This window comes from Acartia tonsa, chromosome 1 (assembly GCF_053477335.1).
Source record: "Acartia tonsa isolate MP-2025a chromosome 1, ASM5347733v1, whole genome shotgun sequence".
NCBI lineage: Eukaryota > Metazoa > Arthropoda > Copepoda > Calanoida > Acartiidae > Acartia > Acartia tonsa.
Window position 1 is genome coordinate 52,809,687 of NC_137260.1, and position 19,440 is coordinate 52,829,126.

At 31.6% G+C, this 19,440-nt stretch overlaps 3 protein-coding genes across 4 annotated transcripts in view; all 3 read right to left on the bottom strand.

Annotated features, from left to right (window-relative positions):
• Alg7 (Alg7 dolichyl-phosphate N-acetylglucosaminephosphotransferase) overlaps positions 1 to 19,440 on the bottom strand; it is a 570,179-nt gene that overhangs the window by 487,983 nt on the left and 62,756 nt on the right. The gene's annotated exons all lie outside the window — the stretch shown is intronic.
• The window catches only part of LOC145331062 (uncharacterized), a 557,608-nt gene that overhangs the window by 475,405 nt on the left and 62,763 nt on the right, over positions 1 to 19,440 (bottom strand). The gene's annotated exons all lie outside the window — the stretch shown is intronic.
• LOC145331041 (uncharacterized) lies at positions 682 to 18,853 on the bottom strand. Of its 2 annotated transcripts, XR_013883629.1 has the most exons (7): positions 15,154 to 18,847; positions 7,276 to 7,481; positions 6,123 to 6,266; positions 5,470 to 5,623; positions 4,668 to 4,818; positions 1,528 to 2,345; positions 682 to 1,259 (listed from the first exon to the last, which is right to left on the bottom strand). XR_013883629.1 is itself a non-coding variant. In XM_080175655.1 (6 exons), exons 1-6 carry the CDS (start codon positions 18,407 to 18,409, stop codon positions 2,051 to 2,053), a joined length of 4,206 nt encoding a protein of 1,401 aa, XP_080031781.1. In that variant the 5' UTR covers positions 18,410 to 18,853; the 3' UTR covers positions 682 to 2,050. The 2 variants fall into 2 exon arrangements, 1 of the variants encoding a protein (XP_080031781.1); XM_080175655.1 differs by having other exon boundaries at positions 682 to 2,345; positions 15,154 to 18,853.

The window sequence follows — 19,440 nt, forward strand, 5'->3', positions numbered from 1 at the left end:
CTTCATGCATACTGCAACCTTTAGATATTTTTTAAAGCGAAGCTTTTCTATAATTAGGGTCGGTCCGTCCGAGCTTTTATTCGTTAATTTAGGCATGTTAGAATTGTCCTATCGATTTCAAACTTTGCATGGTGATTCCTGTAGTAGTTAGGTACGATTTAGAAAGCGTAGCAACTATATAATCGTTACAAGAATGTCCGTACGTTCATTTTAAACATGTTGATTTTTTTACTTTTTTAATAAAAAATTTTTATGCGATAAAATCATCTGATTGATCTGATTTTTTGATTACTGGTTCCTATTACTATAAGGTACAATATTATGAGCGAAGCATCTCTATAATCAAGTATTAAAAATGTCAGTATGTCCTTAAACAGAATTCTGTATTTAAGAAGTTTTGCAACAAATTTACGTATAATTTTGTCAAACCTTATATTTTCATATTTTGTATATTCAGTTCTGACTCTCAACAAAAGTTAATGTTCGTCTGTCATATCGTTTCAGAGCTTCGCTTTTATGGATGTTGTCATCCTTGTTTTAATTAATTCAGTTTCATGGACTCCAATTTCTATATCATAACCTTGACGAGTTACAAGAACCTTAACAAACTTACCAGAAATCCTCATTTTTCTTTAAAAAATAGTAGGTATTAACCTATGGAAAAAAAATGTAAGAAAACAATTGCATTATAAATATTTATTAATAATCTTAGTTAATAATTTATCAGACATATGTAAATTGGAACATATCAACTAATCTTTATTTTTTTAACAATTTGAGTAGGAATTTATTGTACAATAACTTGCACATTTACATATTGTGAACAAATAAGGAAGGATGAGGCAAATATAGGGAGAGGGATTTTAATTACAATTATATTTTCATACCAGTCATACTTAGTAGAAATAGTACTGCAATATTATTATCATATCTACCTACAACATTATTATTATTTAAACCTGAAAAATAAGAAAACGGGGTGGTAACTATTGTAGAGATCCCGTAAACAAAGTACATAGGACAAAAACATTTATAAGCCTTCTAGAAAAGGTGTTAATTTGATCTTAAAAATGGTAGTAAAATTTTCGATATGTGGAAAAAAATTCTACATTGATATATTAAATCTTATGATTCTTGTTTAGCGTCCTCAATACTTTATTTGCGAGAAATCTACAAAAATCAATACTCCCTTTAAAAATAGCTTGTCGTGGATTATTTTAATTTAATGAACTGGGAATGTAGCAACATTAAAAATGGTACTAAAATTATTCTATAAAAGCTGTAGGATGTTTTAATTTAACTATTAAAAAGAAAAGTTAAAATAACAAAGATATTAAATTAAGAAAATGTAATAAAAGTATTAATATCTTTAAAATGAGAAAAAGGATGAAAAATCTACCTAGAAAAATAAAAGGCAATAATTTTAAATTTTCTAACTATTGGTTTGATTATTCCTACATTAAAATGAATAAGTAATTATGCATTTGATATGATTGTATAAATGAAATAATATTTTGATAGAATAACCTCAGTTTAAGTATATAATAAGAAAGTAAATGTAAATTATTTGTGATTAGATTGTGTTAAACTACTACATACCAATATGTAAAGTATACCATAGAAGCTGGATATTAAATCAATTACAATTAATTACATGCTTAGCAACAGGATTAGAACTATTATTTAATAATAATATGGTATGGTATACTAATTTAAGGGTTTGTGTTTAATAAGATCTCCCTCTTTGCTGACTCATCACTAGGTAATATACAGTTGAATTCTATTATGTATGTATTATCAATTTTATAATTGTTTTTTTTTATTAAAGTACAGATTTGTCTCACTGTTATTTATAGCCATTGCAAGGCACATCTTAATCACTAAGATTTTGAATGTATTAACGACAATAAGTTGATTCTTTGCTAAAGCTTAAGAGTTTTTCTTTCTTTTTAGAGGAGCACCAAAGTATTTTAATTACAATTCTTATTATGTGTTTTTTAAACACACAGTTGGTTCATCTTTGAAAAAAGAAACCAACTTAAATTCTTTTCTATAGTTGCTGCAAAAGGTTCGACTTGGCAGTCTTTAATTTCTCCAACCGCTTCTCAAGATGTTTGTTTGCCGTCTCTAGCTCTTCATTCTTAGTCTGTGTCTCCCGAAGCTCTCTCTGCATCTTGCGCCGCTCAGACTTCAGGTTCTCCTCGGAGGACTCCGCGGTCTCGGCCGCCGTCTTGTACCTGACCACCTGGGACTCGAGGCGGGCGTTCGTGGCCTGCAGCGTAGCGTTCTCCTGCTCAGCCTTGGATATCTTGAACTTGTAGTCGTCAAGAATTTTCTTGGTCTCCCTGCAAAACATAAAATATTAAATTGTGACAAATAACACGAAGAGCGTCATTCATTACGGTGACATAATTTGGGACACCTGCCATACTCGGCGAGAGTGAGGTAATTAAGAGTAGCTCCTTAAGGCTTTCTTTAGTTTTGTATAACCCCGAAGGCACAGTAGTTAATATTTCTCATTAGTCTCTAATGAATATCAATAAAATAGAACTTATATTAGGCTTAGGCCGCATGATTACAGTTCTAACGTTTACAAAAATTATTTTGGTGTAAGTGACAAATAAGGCAAATAACTTACAGTTTTCTTTTTTGATGCAGTATGAAGCATAAATTTAATACGACATTAAAATGATTAACCATAGGCAATTAAAATCATAATATCCTACATATTAACTTGAAAAATCTCTGAATTTCTTATGTTTCACAAGTTTTAATCCTACATGTACATTAATGAGAAAATAATGATTAATTTAGACAACTAAATTCTCATATTTAGGATAATAAAAATAAACGCCGGGAAATTATGAAAATCAAATTTAAACGTCTGGTATAAAAAGTAACTGTTAACAAGAAAAGAAAAGTAGTTATTAAGACTTTAATGTACTTAAGTGTAAAATAAATCCATGTTTGATAATAGCGTATCAGATTTCACATGCTGATTAAACTTTTTTTTACAAAAGAATTTTTATGACATCAGATTTAAGTTTCAAATTTCATATTTAAGCGTTTAATCTTGTAATATTTTATTAATATCATGTTAGCATAAAGTTTTTTCAGAATGTAAACTTGTGAGAATATCATTTTAAAACTTAATTAGTGGTTTCAGGCCTTTCTCAGAAATAGAGAAAGCATAGTTTTTTGTAAATGGAATTTAAATTAGAAAACATTTTTGACATTTTAAATTGAAAATATTTCTCTAGAGAGTCTTTAAGGTATGACGGCCGCGTTAAACTGTTTTCATTTTGACTTGCGCCAGTATACCCTTGCTGAACTAGCGAATTTAATATTTTTAGTATTAAAGCTAGTAGATAATTCGAAATGTCCGTCCGACTGGTAAATCCGTCATGGGTAAGAGTGAATTTATCGGCTGCTATTCACGATAGACGGATTATTTTTTTCAATTTGTAAAAATTCCCTATACCAATTATCATCTGGTATATATTCTTGGTCTGTCGGTATGTCAGTCAGGCTAAAAAGACCATTAAATATTTTATGCAAAAATATTTCGTGATTTTTTTAAGGCAATGAATATCTGCTATATATTTCACTTTGTCCGTTTGTTCATCCACAATCTTTTATGCTTTGCTACTTATAGATGCAATAATTCTTTTTTTATCTTTAAAAAATAAGTGGAGTAACAACTAGTAAATACCTCTAGAAAACCAGTTGAAATGTTATGTTTAATGTTAATTTTTTAAACTTTCTCCGGTAGGTAATTTCTTTTAATATGTTGTCAATGTATAGTGAAACTTAATGTGTTGCGAATTTTCACATTAGTAGGGATACAAAAAGTTTGTGGATTTTTTAAAGAAGGGACATTTCTATGGAAATTAATAAGAGATTTAGCTATTTTAGATTTAATACCCTCTGTTTGTTTGTGCAATGAAGTTTAGATTTAAAAGAATTAATATTTAATATTGTAAAAATACCTTAATTTCAGTGACTTTATTTTCATTATTTGTAAGACCTCTTGGTTTTTACCAAATATTGCTACTTTCTTACGCCATAAAACTGATAAATCAGCTGGTTTTGCTCAAATATGACCTTAGGGGTTTATATACAATATCATAACAAACATATGAAATAAAGAACTTAAAACAAAAGATAACAATTTCATTTGCTGGTACTCTATTACCTAACTCTTTTAAGTTGTTGTCATTCTTGTGACCACTCGATTGCCCTAATATTATAGGCTTTAACGTTTTCTAAAAAGATTTAAATAGGTACCTAAGTAGAACTGTAACATTTCTACACTTATATTTGTCACGCTTGATTGTTCATAGTTCTCAAAAATTTAAAACATAAGTCCCATAAGGATAGATTACGTTAAAGGGATAGGGCGTCGCAGGGTAAGAGCCCCTAACAGGGTTTGAAAATAAGTTTTTTTCACAGAATAAAACTAAGATGGGGGCGGGTTCGGTGGTCAAGAAATTCGTTTGAATGAAATCACCAGCTAAGATACTCATGTTGAAAGTATTTGCTATGAGAAAGGTGGTCGGTTGCAAGATTAACATAAAATTTTATTCCAGATTTTTTGTTATTATCATAATTTTGTTTCTTAATAATACTTAGAGTGCTCTAGAGCTCGAATTTTAATTTATATTCACCTTTCAATTTCTTGCTGAGTGTATGCTCCTCTGGCGGATGATGACAAACTCTTCTCCTCCTCCAGGTCAAGTTTCAGCCTGCGGGTCTCATCCTGCAGGTCGTCTCTCTGCCTGGCTAACCGCTTGATCCGCACGTCCAATGGTCCAGGACCTATAAAATCAAGAAATTGTTACAAGATAAATAAAGATTTACAAATATACCACGTTTTTAGCGTTAATTCCATTAATGTCCAATCTTATATGTAAAGCCACATTTTTCAAAAGGTGTTGTTTAATGACTGGTATTAACATTGCACTGTGACCATAAAACTGTTCTACATATTGAATCCTAGTTTAGTTAAAATTAGCCAAGTTAAAATTTTTAAGTTATATTTTGTCATATAAATCTGTTGAGTAAAAAAGGAATTAAAGAAAAAACGCAAACTTATTGCTACATAATTTTTATGAAGACAAAAAGCTTAAACTGCAAAATGACATATGCATATGAAAATAGCACTACATGCTGTGTTAATTATTGAATTTTAATGGGATGAAGCATTAAAGCTATGAAAAAAGATTTTTGGCCTCCTTGTAGTCTTCAATTTAATTATATGCTCACGATAGCCAAGATTTAATTCCAATTTTAGTCAACAGTTAAAAGTTCCCGCTAATTGTCGGGAACGTGATATATTTCAGTCTGGACTCAAAATGAGTAAAAAATCTTGATTTTGTTTCCTTTTGCTGCTTTGTTAGCTCCCTACAAGTAAGTCTTGTATAAAAAAAGTATCTTTTTCTGGATTGAATTAAGGTTGAAATTACATACCTAAACCTGAAAGAATATTTGCTGTTTCCTGACTGACAATAGCTCTGGTCCTCTTCTCCTGTTCATCTTCATCGAGAGTTTCCTCTTGGTCATCATCCCCACCAAGAAGGATGAGTCCACGCTCTGCCAGCATACTCTGCTGTTGCTCCATTCCCTTTACAACAAGATTCATTGTAATATGAAGGACAAAGTAAGAAAAAACTAATTTCACGTTTTGATTTGGTAACACTGAGGTATGCGGAAAAATTGGAAATATTCTAGGAACATAGTTTCAATGAATCACTATGATTTTACTTTTTCAATACTTAAAAAAATATAGACGTTGCCCACTCGAGTAAAGAATCCTTTCTTATTTTAAAATAAAGGATTGGGCAGTTTTTAGTTTGATTGTTTATTACCTACTTTAGGTCAGGTTGGGTTAGGTTGTTAAGACCCTTCCAGGGGTAAGGCATAGGATTAAAACCAATAGGCACTCTGATGGAAATCACCAAAATAAAGTTAATCTAATAAAACCCTTTTACCTACTATGTTTACTCTTGCCAGGTTTAGAATCAATAAAATCAGACGGTATGAATTTTTAATTTTCTATGATATTTTCTAACATCTTGAACTAACCAAAACTAGGTAGCTTTGGGGGGTTTTAATAGCAATACCTGTTGTAAAAGAACTAAAGCACGCTGACTCTCTGCGTGGTCTCGTTTCAAGAGCTCGTAGTCATGCGTCTTGGCGCGCAGCTCCTTCATTATTAGGGAGTTCTGCTCCTCAACCTCTTCCACCTGGTCTTTTAACAAGTCAACCTACAAAAAATAATGTTTCATTCAAGTATGCCTAAACTTAAAATTCTCTAGAAAATCTTTTCGCATATAACACAAGATAAATGTAAAAAGTGAAAGATTGTTTATTTTTAAATCTTATAGGCAACAAAAAACAACAACGTTTAATAAAAATAAATATAATAAAGCTTCTTAAATTCTTATGCATAATGCTTTCGTGGGAATACTAATTTATTTTGATAAAATCGGATCGGATTCAATGATCAAATCTGAAAACATTACCTATAAAAATAAACTTAGACTCAAAATATACGTACTAAGTACATAACCTTATAAATAACTATCCGAACTTTTTTAATCCCTTTAGGTAGGACCGACAAAAGCTGATATTAACTTTTTTAAATAATTGAAAATAGGTTACAGATTTCGAAAAAAAAAACACAGAAATAATATTTATCTTTGAATGACCTTTAATGTAAAGAAAACTGTAAATTTGTTTGCGTTTTAATTCATTTATTTACCAAGGCTAGAAACGGAAAAAGATTAAGTTAAACATAAACAAACTTAACACTTTTTCATTTTTTCCAATTCAGGAAAGGTTATTGCAAGAAGTGTTTATAATTTCAGTACAACTTGTAAGTCTTGTTATATTACAATTACAATTTTACAAATGTCAAAAACTTTTCAGGTCCAATTCTTATTACACGAAAGACTAGTATAAAAAATGTGGAAGGAATAAGTTAAAAGGTTTACCATGATTAGACATTTTAATTGTTAAAAAGTTCATTTAAGTCATACCTACTTTTTAAATTGGGGCAGATGTTCAGTTATTTAATCATTTGTAAAAAAAAATATCTTCTGTTCTTGGTTTTTGCCAAGGAGAAAACATTTTGTATTTTCATTTGACTGCCCCTTACAATTTACTCCCATAGCCTTCTAAATACTTTTTTTTTTAGAATATGAAAAACATTGCGGTTGTTATTATGTGCAGAAGCTAAGGCACACCAACGTAAACCTAGTGTAATAACTTTACCTGAAACATTAGCTGACACTTGTCATTATCCAGGCTGGCGATGTTCACCATGGCCTTCTTGAACTTCTCCTCCATGTCTCTGAGCTCAGACTTGAGGTTTGTGATGCTGCCCGGGGGAGGGACACCATCCTCCGAGCTGTCTGTGCTAGATCTCCGGCTGTTGTAGCTCCGTGTCTCCCGCACCCCCCGTCGTGTAACTGTCCCATCTGAAAATACAAAATTGTCAAAAATAATAAAAGTATTTTTAAAAATTCAGGAAGGGACATGTCCATAACATCTAAATTTATCTTCAACCCTTCCTCTCAATAATCTCTTTCAGCTACAAATTGTGTGGAAGATTATCTTATTCTCTATTGTCCAATCCCTTTATAACGACACCTAAGTTACAAGTACAAGTTTCTAAGATAGAAAGCCTAAAGTACTTTTCCGATTATATTAATAGATTGAATCCAGATTCTTTTAAATATTTGCACATGTTTATTTTACTTTTCTATATGTGTGCAATTTTTTAAGGAAAAATTTGCTACATTTTTATTATGTAAAACTGCAGATTAAGTATCTATCCCATAAAAAGAAGTGCCACCAATGATTGAATATCACTCCTTACACAAGAAAACTTTAAACCTTCATAAAAACTAAAGAGTATAATAAAATATTCTGTTGATTATGACAAGGTTTATAAAAAAAAGTTCTAATTGTGATGAATTAAAATGACCTTGCTCTTCATTAAGATTGGTGGTAAAATATTATAATACAGGGATAGGGGAATAGTTGACTAATACTATTTCTCCTTTTCTTCTGAGTAAAATCAAGTCTATCATAGCTTTTAAATATTAGAAGAAATTGTGGGGTGTCGATTAATTAATCTGGCATTGTCCTATATCTCCCTGATTTTGATTGAGTGAAATGAGACAGACAGTTTTGCAAGTAAAATATAAGAAAATATCACATGTTTCAACAACTTTAACAAGCATCTAGCAAAAATAACTTCAATGTACTTAAAAAAGGATTTTTCTAGCACCAAGAATGTTAAAAATACAAAGTTACGTGGCGAAGAATTTAAAACTTTGTCTACATTTTTTAAAGTTATCAATTAAACGTTAATCAAAACAAACTGAAGTTTAATAACAAGAACGATTTTAATAGATACTGCAAAGCCTTTTTCTGAAAAAAATAGGATTGGGACGTCCAAAGGGGAAGAAGTGGGAGGGTAATAGGAGTGATACTCCCAAAATATAATGTTTAGCGTTGCTGATAAGCAGAAAAACCAATTTACTTCATAAGCAGCTTTAACATGCAAAAACTAAATAGAAATTAGTTTATTCAGTTGCAAAATAATGAAGAAAAAAATCAATTGAAAAAGTTGAATATTACGCAAGGCTAGAAGTTACTTATCAATAGGAAAAAGGAAAGTAAAGTTAAGGACAAATAATTTACTTCCGGTGCCAAATATCTTTCTTGAGCAAAATATTTTTCAAACATTGCATACATTCACATTTGGGAACCCATGGATTTTAATATTGTATAGTACAGAAACTATGTAATAAAATGTCAGGATTGAAAATTAAAGTAACCAATACTTTAAACATCAGAATTGAGTATTTTGCCTGCCTAAAACGACCTAAAAGTTGAATAAAGAATTTTGCATAATATGACTTCAGATATGCATTATCTGGTTGGTTTTCTTTCTCCACAATAGCAAAATCTGTGGGTCTCATAATCGGATCCACTTGCGAATGATACACGCACAAATCTTAGCATTGAGCAATTCGACATTAAGAAATATCCTCTACAGTATTGTACACAGATAACATTGAGATGTCACTGAAAAAGCTGGGTAATTTGGAGTTTGTCTTTTTAAGGGCAAAATGAATATATATCTCCAGAAGGTCGGGGACAAAAATATCAATTAACTTTGATAAACCACTCAATTAGTTTTAATTTAAAATAAAACATTTGGAAACCTATGTCGACTAGCTTTATATGGTAAATCAAATGGGACAATTACATCACTAAGTGGAATTGCTTACTTTGACAGAAGTACCTTTTTAACTATTACACAAAGCCTAATATCATACTACAGTTGAATATGTAAAATATTAATAAGATTTCAAAAACTAAAAAAGATTGAAGGCTACAAATATATATTGTTGCAACTTTAATAATGACACTACAGCAAACCATACCCCATACCCTCATATGTGGAATGATAATATGAAACTAAGTGTGTATTATTAAGACCCGTCAATCTTTTTAACAAGCTCATAACATCTCTAATCTTTCCTCAAATCTCAAGGTAACTCAAATTATCATTTTTATTTCACTAATGAGGAGACACGGCAAATAATATATGATATTTTTTCTTTAGATGGTTTAATATCAAAAGTCACGAATCTAAAGGGATAAGACAATGGCCGATAAATTAATGTACATACCCAATAATGATACATAAAATTACTATTTCTGTTGATTATAATTATTGGTTGAAACGTTCCACCACTCAACTTAATTAACTTAAATTGAAACCGTGAAAAGTCATTAAATCTACGTATCCTTTTTTTCTATAATCAGGTTTTAACTAGGAATTTTAAATGTTACATTTCAAATTGGACTTTGTTTTTACATAAATAATAAAACAATAAACGTGTCTAAAATAAAATACAAACAATAAAATTGAATTAACAGATCATAAAAAATTGGATTAATTCAAAATTGACACAACACAAACCGCAAATTTAAAACAAAGTTCTGCTTTCTATCAAAATTATACCTAGGTATGTATTTTTATTTAAACGATAAACTATCAAAACAGAACAAGGATAATACCATCCATAAAATGCGTTAAGAAATTATCACTAAAATTTAAGTCGTCTATCTTAAAATGCAGCCAAGAAAATTGAGATTACACAAAATAGTTTCTTCGTACGACAGATGGACAGTTGGAAATATTGAGTAGATTACCTACTAATCAAGAACTCCTAAATACTGGCCTAAAATTAAAATGGCAACTTGCAATGTAAACTTCCTGAGGTGGGTTCTTTAAAAAGTTGCAATACTTAATCATTGTAAACATTTTATAGTTTAAATATAATTAGTTTTTAAAAAATATAAAGGTGTAATAAAAGGTATTAACTAATAAAAAATAACATTTTTAAAGATATTTAATATGACAATTTTTTTACAACAATTATTTTGGTGTGATGCGATTCTCCTATTTATATTTTTAAGAAGCCAACTCTGATCTGCTGTCTAAAATGAATGAAATAAAACCATTATTGTTTTCAAATTTGTTTGGCATGTGAAATATATTTCATATTGTGTTCATCAATATATCAAAATGTCTTATAAAAATTATCAAAAATCTTAATTATTTTATTTTGCGATTTTTTCTAATGGCTTATTTTTTTGTATGAAAATTATGAGTGTTTAAAATTCTTACTCAGTCCTTAAAATTTTCATACAAAAGCACAATTTTTTTATGAATTAATATTTAAATAATTCTTTTAAAATATAATGCATGTTTAAAAATCAATTAACATGTATGTTTTTGTTGATGACATACGAGTAAAAACTCCTCCGTTTTATTGAATGTTAACTCCCCTCTATATTTCTAAACAATAACTCATTGGACCAAATCGAAATCACGATCCTTTCGTCAAATTATCATCCCAAACTATAGATTGATTTTCATTCATTTTATAATTTCAATAATTTGGCCATGAAATTGCGAAGCTTAGGTTAAGGGGAGAGAGGGGCGGATAGAGTATCTAGAAATGCACTTATGAGCGATTAAGCAAATTTTTACTTCGCCTGGCTTGTAAAGAATTTGAAAAGTTATCTATCTATCTTTCTTTTTGTAGATATATGTATGTTTGAGTGTGTATGAGTTTTCAAAAGTTTGTCTTTTGCACTAACTTAGAGCAAAGCAATTCTTCAATTTAAATTCCCCCCAAAAAGAACAAGACCAAAAACACTATTCATTTCATTGATATTAAAAAACAATCGGATTTAAATAGGTTTTTTTAAGTCTTTCTATTTATGTAACAACTAAAAATACGTAAATAATAAAGTTTAAAAACATCAAAGTGTTTGACTTTGAATAGTTTTATTCTTGTTGTATTAGGTCATTTGGTAACAAACAACAACTTACTTTGATTTTGAATGCATATATTGTCCATAATGTTATTGTTTAAAGCTTCTTACACCTATCATGTTACAAGTCACATTATGCAAAAAAAAAACAACACTGAAAAAGTTGTCCAGACAATAACATTGCTAAAGTGGGAGGTGATTCTTGTAAACATCACGTAATCCAAGTTTAAATGACACTTAGAAACATCTTAGTTTGCCAGAAATTGAAATATAACTTCCTTAAAATATTATCGTTTATAGGTATAGTATTATAGAATAGAATTACTCTTTTAATATTTTTATTTTAAATATTAGAGTAAAACACTAGAGGGGGGAAGGGGTTAAATAACTGTATGTCCTCATCCCAAGGACCTTGTACCGACTCTCAATTGGGTCTTTGAAAATCAACCAATAGTGTCGAGAATATTAACACAGCCAAGTAACAGAAAACAATTTGCTAGCAGACGATAAAGGTCCTTGGGAATGGAGGGCTGGTAGTTATCTGAATATCCATGTTATATGTTTTTTAAATATTCAAAATGCAAATACATGGTGTTTTCAAGCGAGAATTAAACTCGTAGCTATATTTGCCATTTATGCATTCTGTGATTTTTCTAAGCCTTTCTGATACTTGGATACGAAATCACCACAGTTTTCACCTACCCATTGCTAATGATTTTGCAAAAAATCTCACTTAATGTTTCCATAACTTAAGCAAATTATTATTTATTTAACAAAGTAAAAACTGCTATGAGATATATTTCCTTCATTATCTCCTGCCGTTAACTGAAAACTTGCCAAATAGCTTAAATATTGTTTTATCCTTAAAAATTCCTTATCTAGAAAAATATTACTGATAATAAAACAAATACATATTATTATTCAAACTAAACATTATTTAGGAATGATAGATAACAAAATACTGCCGCTCTGTTAGGCATTGGAAGTGTTTTCAAGTATGTCAAAAGTGCATCAATGTACCATAGACGTCCAAGGGGGGGGGGGGGGTAAAGGGGTGATTACCCCCCCCCAAAAAAATTTTGTATTTTCAATTTTTACCCCCCCCCCCCCCAAATAAAAAAAAATGCATCTATAAAATAAAGATTACCCCCCCAAAATTTTTATTTTCAAAATTTTACCCCCCCCCCAAATAAAAAAGCTTGGACGCTCCTGCAATGTACTATTATAATTAGCGTATCAATAACGTTTTTTAATCATAAATATAAAAGCTAGAGTTTTGTTAATATAAAGTGAATTAAAGGCAATTTCGCTACATTTAAAAATAAAATAATATGTAATTGTTTATGTTATGTAACTATCTACAAAGTAAACAGACATATCCAAGTATTTGAGTAGCTGCACTACTAAAGAATTAGATATCATTAAATACATTAGCAGACATTGATTCAAACACCTTATATAGACAAAATAATGCTCTTAAATAACCGACTATTAAAATAGTCCGATGGAATCTTTTGAAAAATTGAAATCAAATTCGTTTAAAATTTTGAAATAATGAATATTTTGCTTGATTTAGAATTCCCTTTACTCATCTGATTCCCTCCTTTCTAATTTTAAGAAATAACTGATACCTTCATTCTCTTGAAACGTGATAAACATTCTAAAAAAAATGTCTACAATTTTCATTTTTCACATTATTTTTTCTGTCCTTTTATTATTAACAGTCATACGTAATTATTGTATTTATTTACGTCTGAGCATATTCACAAAAAAATTAAAAATCTTCTTTGATGGTGGATTTTAAAAAATACAAAAAGAAGATAAAGATTTAATATTTATCTGACAAAAATGTTAGGTACATTCAATAATCTTTTACAACTTTCAAAACAAAATTAACTCTTAGTAAAAGTTGCTGGTTGCTCCACTGCTAACGGACAAAATTGTCAATGTTTATAGAATAACCTTCCCTAATCAGTGTCTAAACTCAATTTGAGAACTGCTCATATTTATACCTCTTGACAGGTCTATGTAATAAGTCTAAATTACATAAATATATATGATATTTAGGTAATTTGAGCATCAAAAACGTTATATGTCAAACCTATTGACGCCTAAGTGTCCCTCTGATATCTTTCAATCTTCTAACAAAATAAAATAGATTGACATTGAAAATAAGATCACAAGATTGGTTAACAGAAGTAAAACCTTGCTAGAAATACAATTGGAAAAACTTAATGTTTCATCAAATTTGCTCAAAATGATTTGAAAAAGTTTTAGTTTATCGTCCATTGAATTACATCACTACGTTTTCTAGGTATCAAGACAATTAAATAAGTTAAATATTTTGTAATTATAAATTCTACATTTTAAACATTGATTCAAAGTAAATAATATTTAGTCACCAATTAATTTCACCTCCCCAGGCCCCACCCCCTGGCCCCCTAACCCATTGCTATATTTTTAACATTCCTGCCCCTCCCCATTTAAATAGTTAATACTATTTAACCTGTTATAAAAGGAATGGGGATAAATTCTTTGAAAGGCGTAAATACCCAAAAACATGAGTAATTCAGTATCAGTTTACAAAAGCAAATTATTTTAACTAAAAAATAAACTTAAATTCCAGAAAAGTTGACAGTTATTGACATTTAAGTTGTATGGGCATTACAGGTTTAGGACTATCTTATTCTTTTAAATATTTTTTTTGAAAAATGAAGAAAAAAGCATTAAAAAGTAGTGAATTAAAATTAACGGCCTTCATTTTTATTTTCAAACAAGAGAACTTTTTTCTTTGGTATATTGCAGCAAAGGAAATCATTTATTCATACAAATTGCTTAAAACTTATATATTGCTTAGTACTTTATAGGTTAGTTTTAAATATTAAGATTTAAAAAAAAAAACAGTAGGCATTGAATTATAAAAAACTTAAAAAACCAATTAAATTTGCAATTTTTTTTAGTTGAATTAAGCTCATACCAACTGGCCATGTATGAGTTACTCTATTGTTGTAACTTTAATGCAGGGAAGAAAAGATTAAATAAAATTACATCACCTTCTTTACCCTGTATTTTGCAACTCTAATTAAGGCAAATTTTTAAACATTATACGATTTAATTGGAAGCTTGAATTATCGTACATTGTCGTATCCCTGTATCTCTGATGTGATGCATCTTTTAGAGAATACAGTTCAAATCTCTGAATGTATTACCCACAACAACTTTTTTTTGGGTGCTGGACAAAAGATAAAGAAAAACTAATATATTATTTTAGTGCAAGCTTGGCTTTTCATGAAGCTTACAAGTAGTCAAATATTAATTGTAAACAAGGACAATTGTGTTCATAAGTTGTTCAGCAAACAATAAAACACGAATGGAAAATATAATATTACATACCTACAAGAAAGATAAAAAAATCTAAATATTGATCAAATTAAAAGAGCATAGCCAATAAAACACTACAGCTATTTTTTAAAACTTTAAAACCTTCAAAATGGACAAGACATAGTATGAAGTAGCTTCGCTAACAAAAATTATCCAATAAAATACTTGTACAGTAATAATATTTGTGTAGGTAACGTATAAGAATGTAAGTTTAATTCTATAAGAAGTGGTGTTAGTTTTCATCTGATATTATGATATTTGATCCTTATATATGCAACACTTTGACTCTACAACATTAACACCATAATCTACTTTAATAAAATTTATGTAAATATAATGAACCTATTGCTAAAATAAGCTCAACAATTAACAACCAACCATCAAAACAATAAATAAAATACTTACCATTGATTTCAGAATATTCTGAGTCAGAATCTGTGTAGTCTGAATAGTCAGAACCTTCAGACTCAATTCTGTTTCTTTTCGGTGTTGGGACAACTGTAGGGACTGTAGGCGGTGCTATGAGGCTGTTGTCAGCGCCCAACACCCGCCGGTTGTACAGCTTCATGGCCTCGTCAATGCTGATGTCCTTCTTCCTGGCGGCCTTCGGGCTGGTCCCAGAATAACCAGAATCTGACTTTGACAGCATGGAAACAATTTCACCGTCATTTGGCGCATTTTCTGTGTAACAAGCATCTGAATGATGGTTCTCCTCCGAGCTGTGGTCCTCAGTGCAACTGCTGGTGCTCTGCAGGTCTGACGTTGGGGAGGTTGAGGTTGTTGTTGTGGTCTCCAGGGAGCTGTGTGTTCCACCCATACTACTGTAGCCCTCCTCACATTTAGTATTGTCAGTAATTATTGTTTGTTTTTTGTCTGTTTCAATATTTGGTGTAGGCTGTTCAGTTGTAATATAATTGTTAGTAGTAGTTGTATCACAGATTATTTCACTAGTATTTTTGGTATTGTCATCAGTAGCAACATTATTATTTGCTGCGTCTACATTATCAATGTTTGTATCAGCAGAAACTTCTGTTAATACGTTCTGATCTATACTAGCAGACATGTTGATATCTTGTTGGGCTTCCTGTGTATTAATATCCTCTTGTTGACCAATACTTGTTGAAGTATTACAATTATTATCATCAACTGATGTATCAATTTCACTGCTTGGCTGCACTTTTTCTTCTTCACTGGACGCTAAATTACTTTCTAATTTTTCATTTAATGCAGTTTTATTAGCAGAATTTTCTGATTCATTTTCAACTACATTATTGTCAGATGGAGTGGGGATAGTTGAATATGTACTTTCTATTTCATAATCTTTAGTATTTTGAGGGGAAGAAATTTCGGCGCCATTTTCAAGCTGACATTGTTTTGGTGTTGAACTACCACTTTTTGATTCCTCTTCTACAGTTAAAGAACTAACTGTGGTTGTTTGCGGGGCCGCGGCCGCTGTGCTTTGCCCAGACGCTGCCACTGTTGTTTTTATAGCTGTTTCTGACCGTACACTGCTTTCAGAACATTCACTATCGCCGCGGCGACGGCGTGGTTTACGTTTTTCTAACGTATTATTTGTTTCAGAACTATTTTCCGTCGCTTTGTCGTCTCTATCACGTGATACAGGAATAATATTCAATTGTGTGCGCAGAAAACTGGCAAAAGAATCGTCGACACCAGCAATTTGTTCTAACAATAACTCCTCACGTGTCTTTTTAACTTTTTTACCATGCACCGGTTTACAAAATTCTTTTAAACTTGTATCAACACTGTTCTTAGATTGTTTCTCTGTGCGACATGAAGATTTACTACTAGCACTACTACTGGACAACACTCGAATGCTCTCTGTAAGGTAACCAGGAGGGGGTGGGGGAGGCGCTGGAGGGGGAGTTGCACCGGTATTTGCGGCACTGGTTGGGGGAGCATTAATATCAGGGGTAAGGGGATGGGAAGAATTAGGAGGTGATGTTTTATCCCCAACAGGTGGTAATAAATCAGAACTAGGGGGGTTAATGTTTACACTGGTTGATATCTTGGTAATTGTTTCTTCACAAGATAAACCACACAAACCCTCCTCCCCACTCTCTTCTTTAGTATCTGTCAATTTTACATCACTTGTTCCATGTTCTGTTAAACTTTCTTTTATAATATCTGTCGATTTATTGTTGACAGTATCGCGTGTAATATTAAACTGAGGGTTAATGTTAAGTTTGTGAATGTCTCCTGGCTCGACCTCACCCTGACCCCTGCGTTTATTCTGCTGCACTACATCCGCAAGATCTTTACACTGCTCCGGAAGTTTCTTTCCTATTAGATTATTATTACAGGATACTTCTGCTGATTGTGCACAACTATGCGAGGAGTCCTCTCTCTGGGCGCTGTCAATACAACCCTCTCCTTTCTCCCCGTCTCGCCACTCTGTCGCATCATCCGAACATTTGACGCTCAAATTTTCTTGTGAATAATATTTTTCATTTTTGTCAGAGCTCAACTCGGAATCTTGTCTGGTTAATTTGTTGTCAATTATAACACTATTTCTTGCGGAATGAAAAACAGTTTCTTCTTCACATTCCTTATCAGGCTTTTTATTAATGATATTATTTTGTTGATTGTGACAGTGAGTGGGTTCTTTGGAATTGTTATCATACTTGTCATTGTGCGTAATCATGGCGACACTTCCTTTCCCATTTACAATTGAGCCTTTTTTTGTGGTTGAATCAACATTGTCAACCATATGAGGAGAAGGGGATTTATTATCATCTTGATGTTCATCTTTCTCATTATCTTCATTTTCATTGTCACCGCCGGCAGCACCACTAGCCTTTTCTTTAGCCTTCATCCTGCGCCGTTTGTTTGATGCACTGCGGTTTCTTTTCTTGCCAGATGGGGGAGGTTTTGTTTTTGCAGCATTGACATTTGCTGACTTTTCCCCATTTTGTTTGTTTTCAACTTCATTAGAATTTGAGTTATCAATTGAATTTTTCTTTTTCTTGCGCTTTGTTGCGACTGGATTATCTATTTCTTGTGCAACTGCGGCTGTTGTTTTGTTGTTGGACATTTGTTTATCTTTCTGCAACGGAGGTTTTCTGTGAACAAGTATGGGTGTCCCGACAAGACTGCCAACCTGACTGGCCGGCCGTTGCCTGCCAGCTGTACCTGAGTTAGAATCCAATGATTCTCTATGTTTTGAGGCATTTATACTTTTCTTCGACTGACCACCATTTTCTTCTCCATTTTGACCATTATTTCCGCCAGTAAGAAATCCAAATAAAGATCTGCCAAGGTCCTGCAACTTTGAGAGGCCGCCTGTGTTAGATTGTGCATTAGCAGCACTGTTACCAGCACCAGATCCACTCATGGCAGCCAATGTAGCTTTATTAGTATTACTAACCTTTGTGTTAATATTATCACAGGTATTGTCTCCAATAAGAATGTTTAATAAGGCAAGTTCAACTATACTTCTACAAACAATAGCATCCTGATAACTAGACAACAATTGTGATGCATCTTTTTCAACACATTCCTTAGTTTTATGTTCAACTTTAACAATGTCACCTTTATTACCAGAGTCTGTTTTAAAACTGGGCAACAAATCAGAAATATTTTTTCCAATCTGGTTTTGATGTTTACTTCTTGATTTAGACTTTTTACGCTTGTGTGTCATTGTAACAAGTTAAAGATGTACACTGAGAAAATAATGACACAACATTGTTTAGAAAGAAAGTGCTTTGATACAATGTATAACTGGGCAGGTCGGTGCTAAACTGTACTGGAGCAGGCTGTGGCTCTTGACCACGGAATTCTTTATTATCAGCTGATCTAACAACAGCCAAAGAACACAACAAAAAATTCATTCTCATAAGATTTGCCCCTTGTTAGCAGAAAAAAATATACTTCCTGGAATTATCTTCTGTCAGATAAGCGCGCCACACCCCTTTCAATTAATCTCCCCAAACAACTTTTGCTTTCTTTTTTATTAACTTTATCTAAAGGGTGTATAACAAAGTTCAAACAAACTATAAAAATTCACTTAAATTGTAGGATCTTTAGGAGGACAACTGTCAATAAATATTTCGCATAGTATAGCTGACAACCGACTGTCCTAACTGTCCCCCCAACAGATGCCCTGTCCCTGGACCCTACGACCCCTTGAGTGTGTGTGTGTGCGGGTATACCTGGCATTTGGCCAGACCTCAGAACTTACACTGAGACACACACACACAACTTTTACAAAATAGAAAAAAATGCACTAATGCCTTTGCTCAGCTGATTGAATTGAAAGATGTGTTCTTAAACAAATTTCATGACTTTAAAAAATATCTACAAATTGTAGGGGGGATAATTAAAGGCAGGGGGGGGGGGGGCAGTGATCAAGAGAAAAATGTTACAAAATTTCACGCACAATTAGAGGTGTTGGAAAAATAGACATATCAAAGAATCTTATTTCTACAGAGTGTAATTATTTACCGCTATATTTGTATAAAGACACATACACACACACAAAATAACTTTTTACAATTCAATGCAATATTAGGATAATTCTATAAAATTTGCCTTAAATCCCACTTTATGCAATATGAGCCCCCTTGACATATCATCAATACAATTTTTTTTACAATTTATACTAGTATAACATAATAAATATTTTATCGAAGGAACATTTCATTAGCAAGACATTCTACAATTCATGAATGT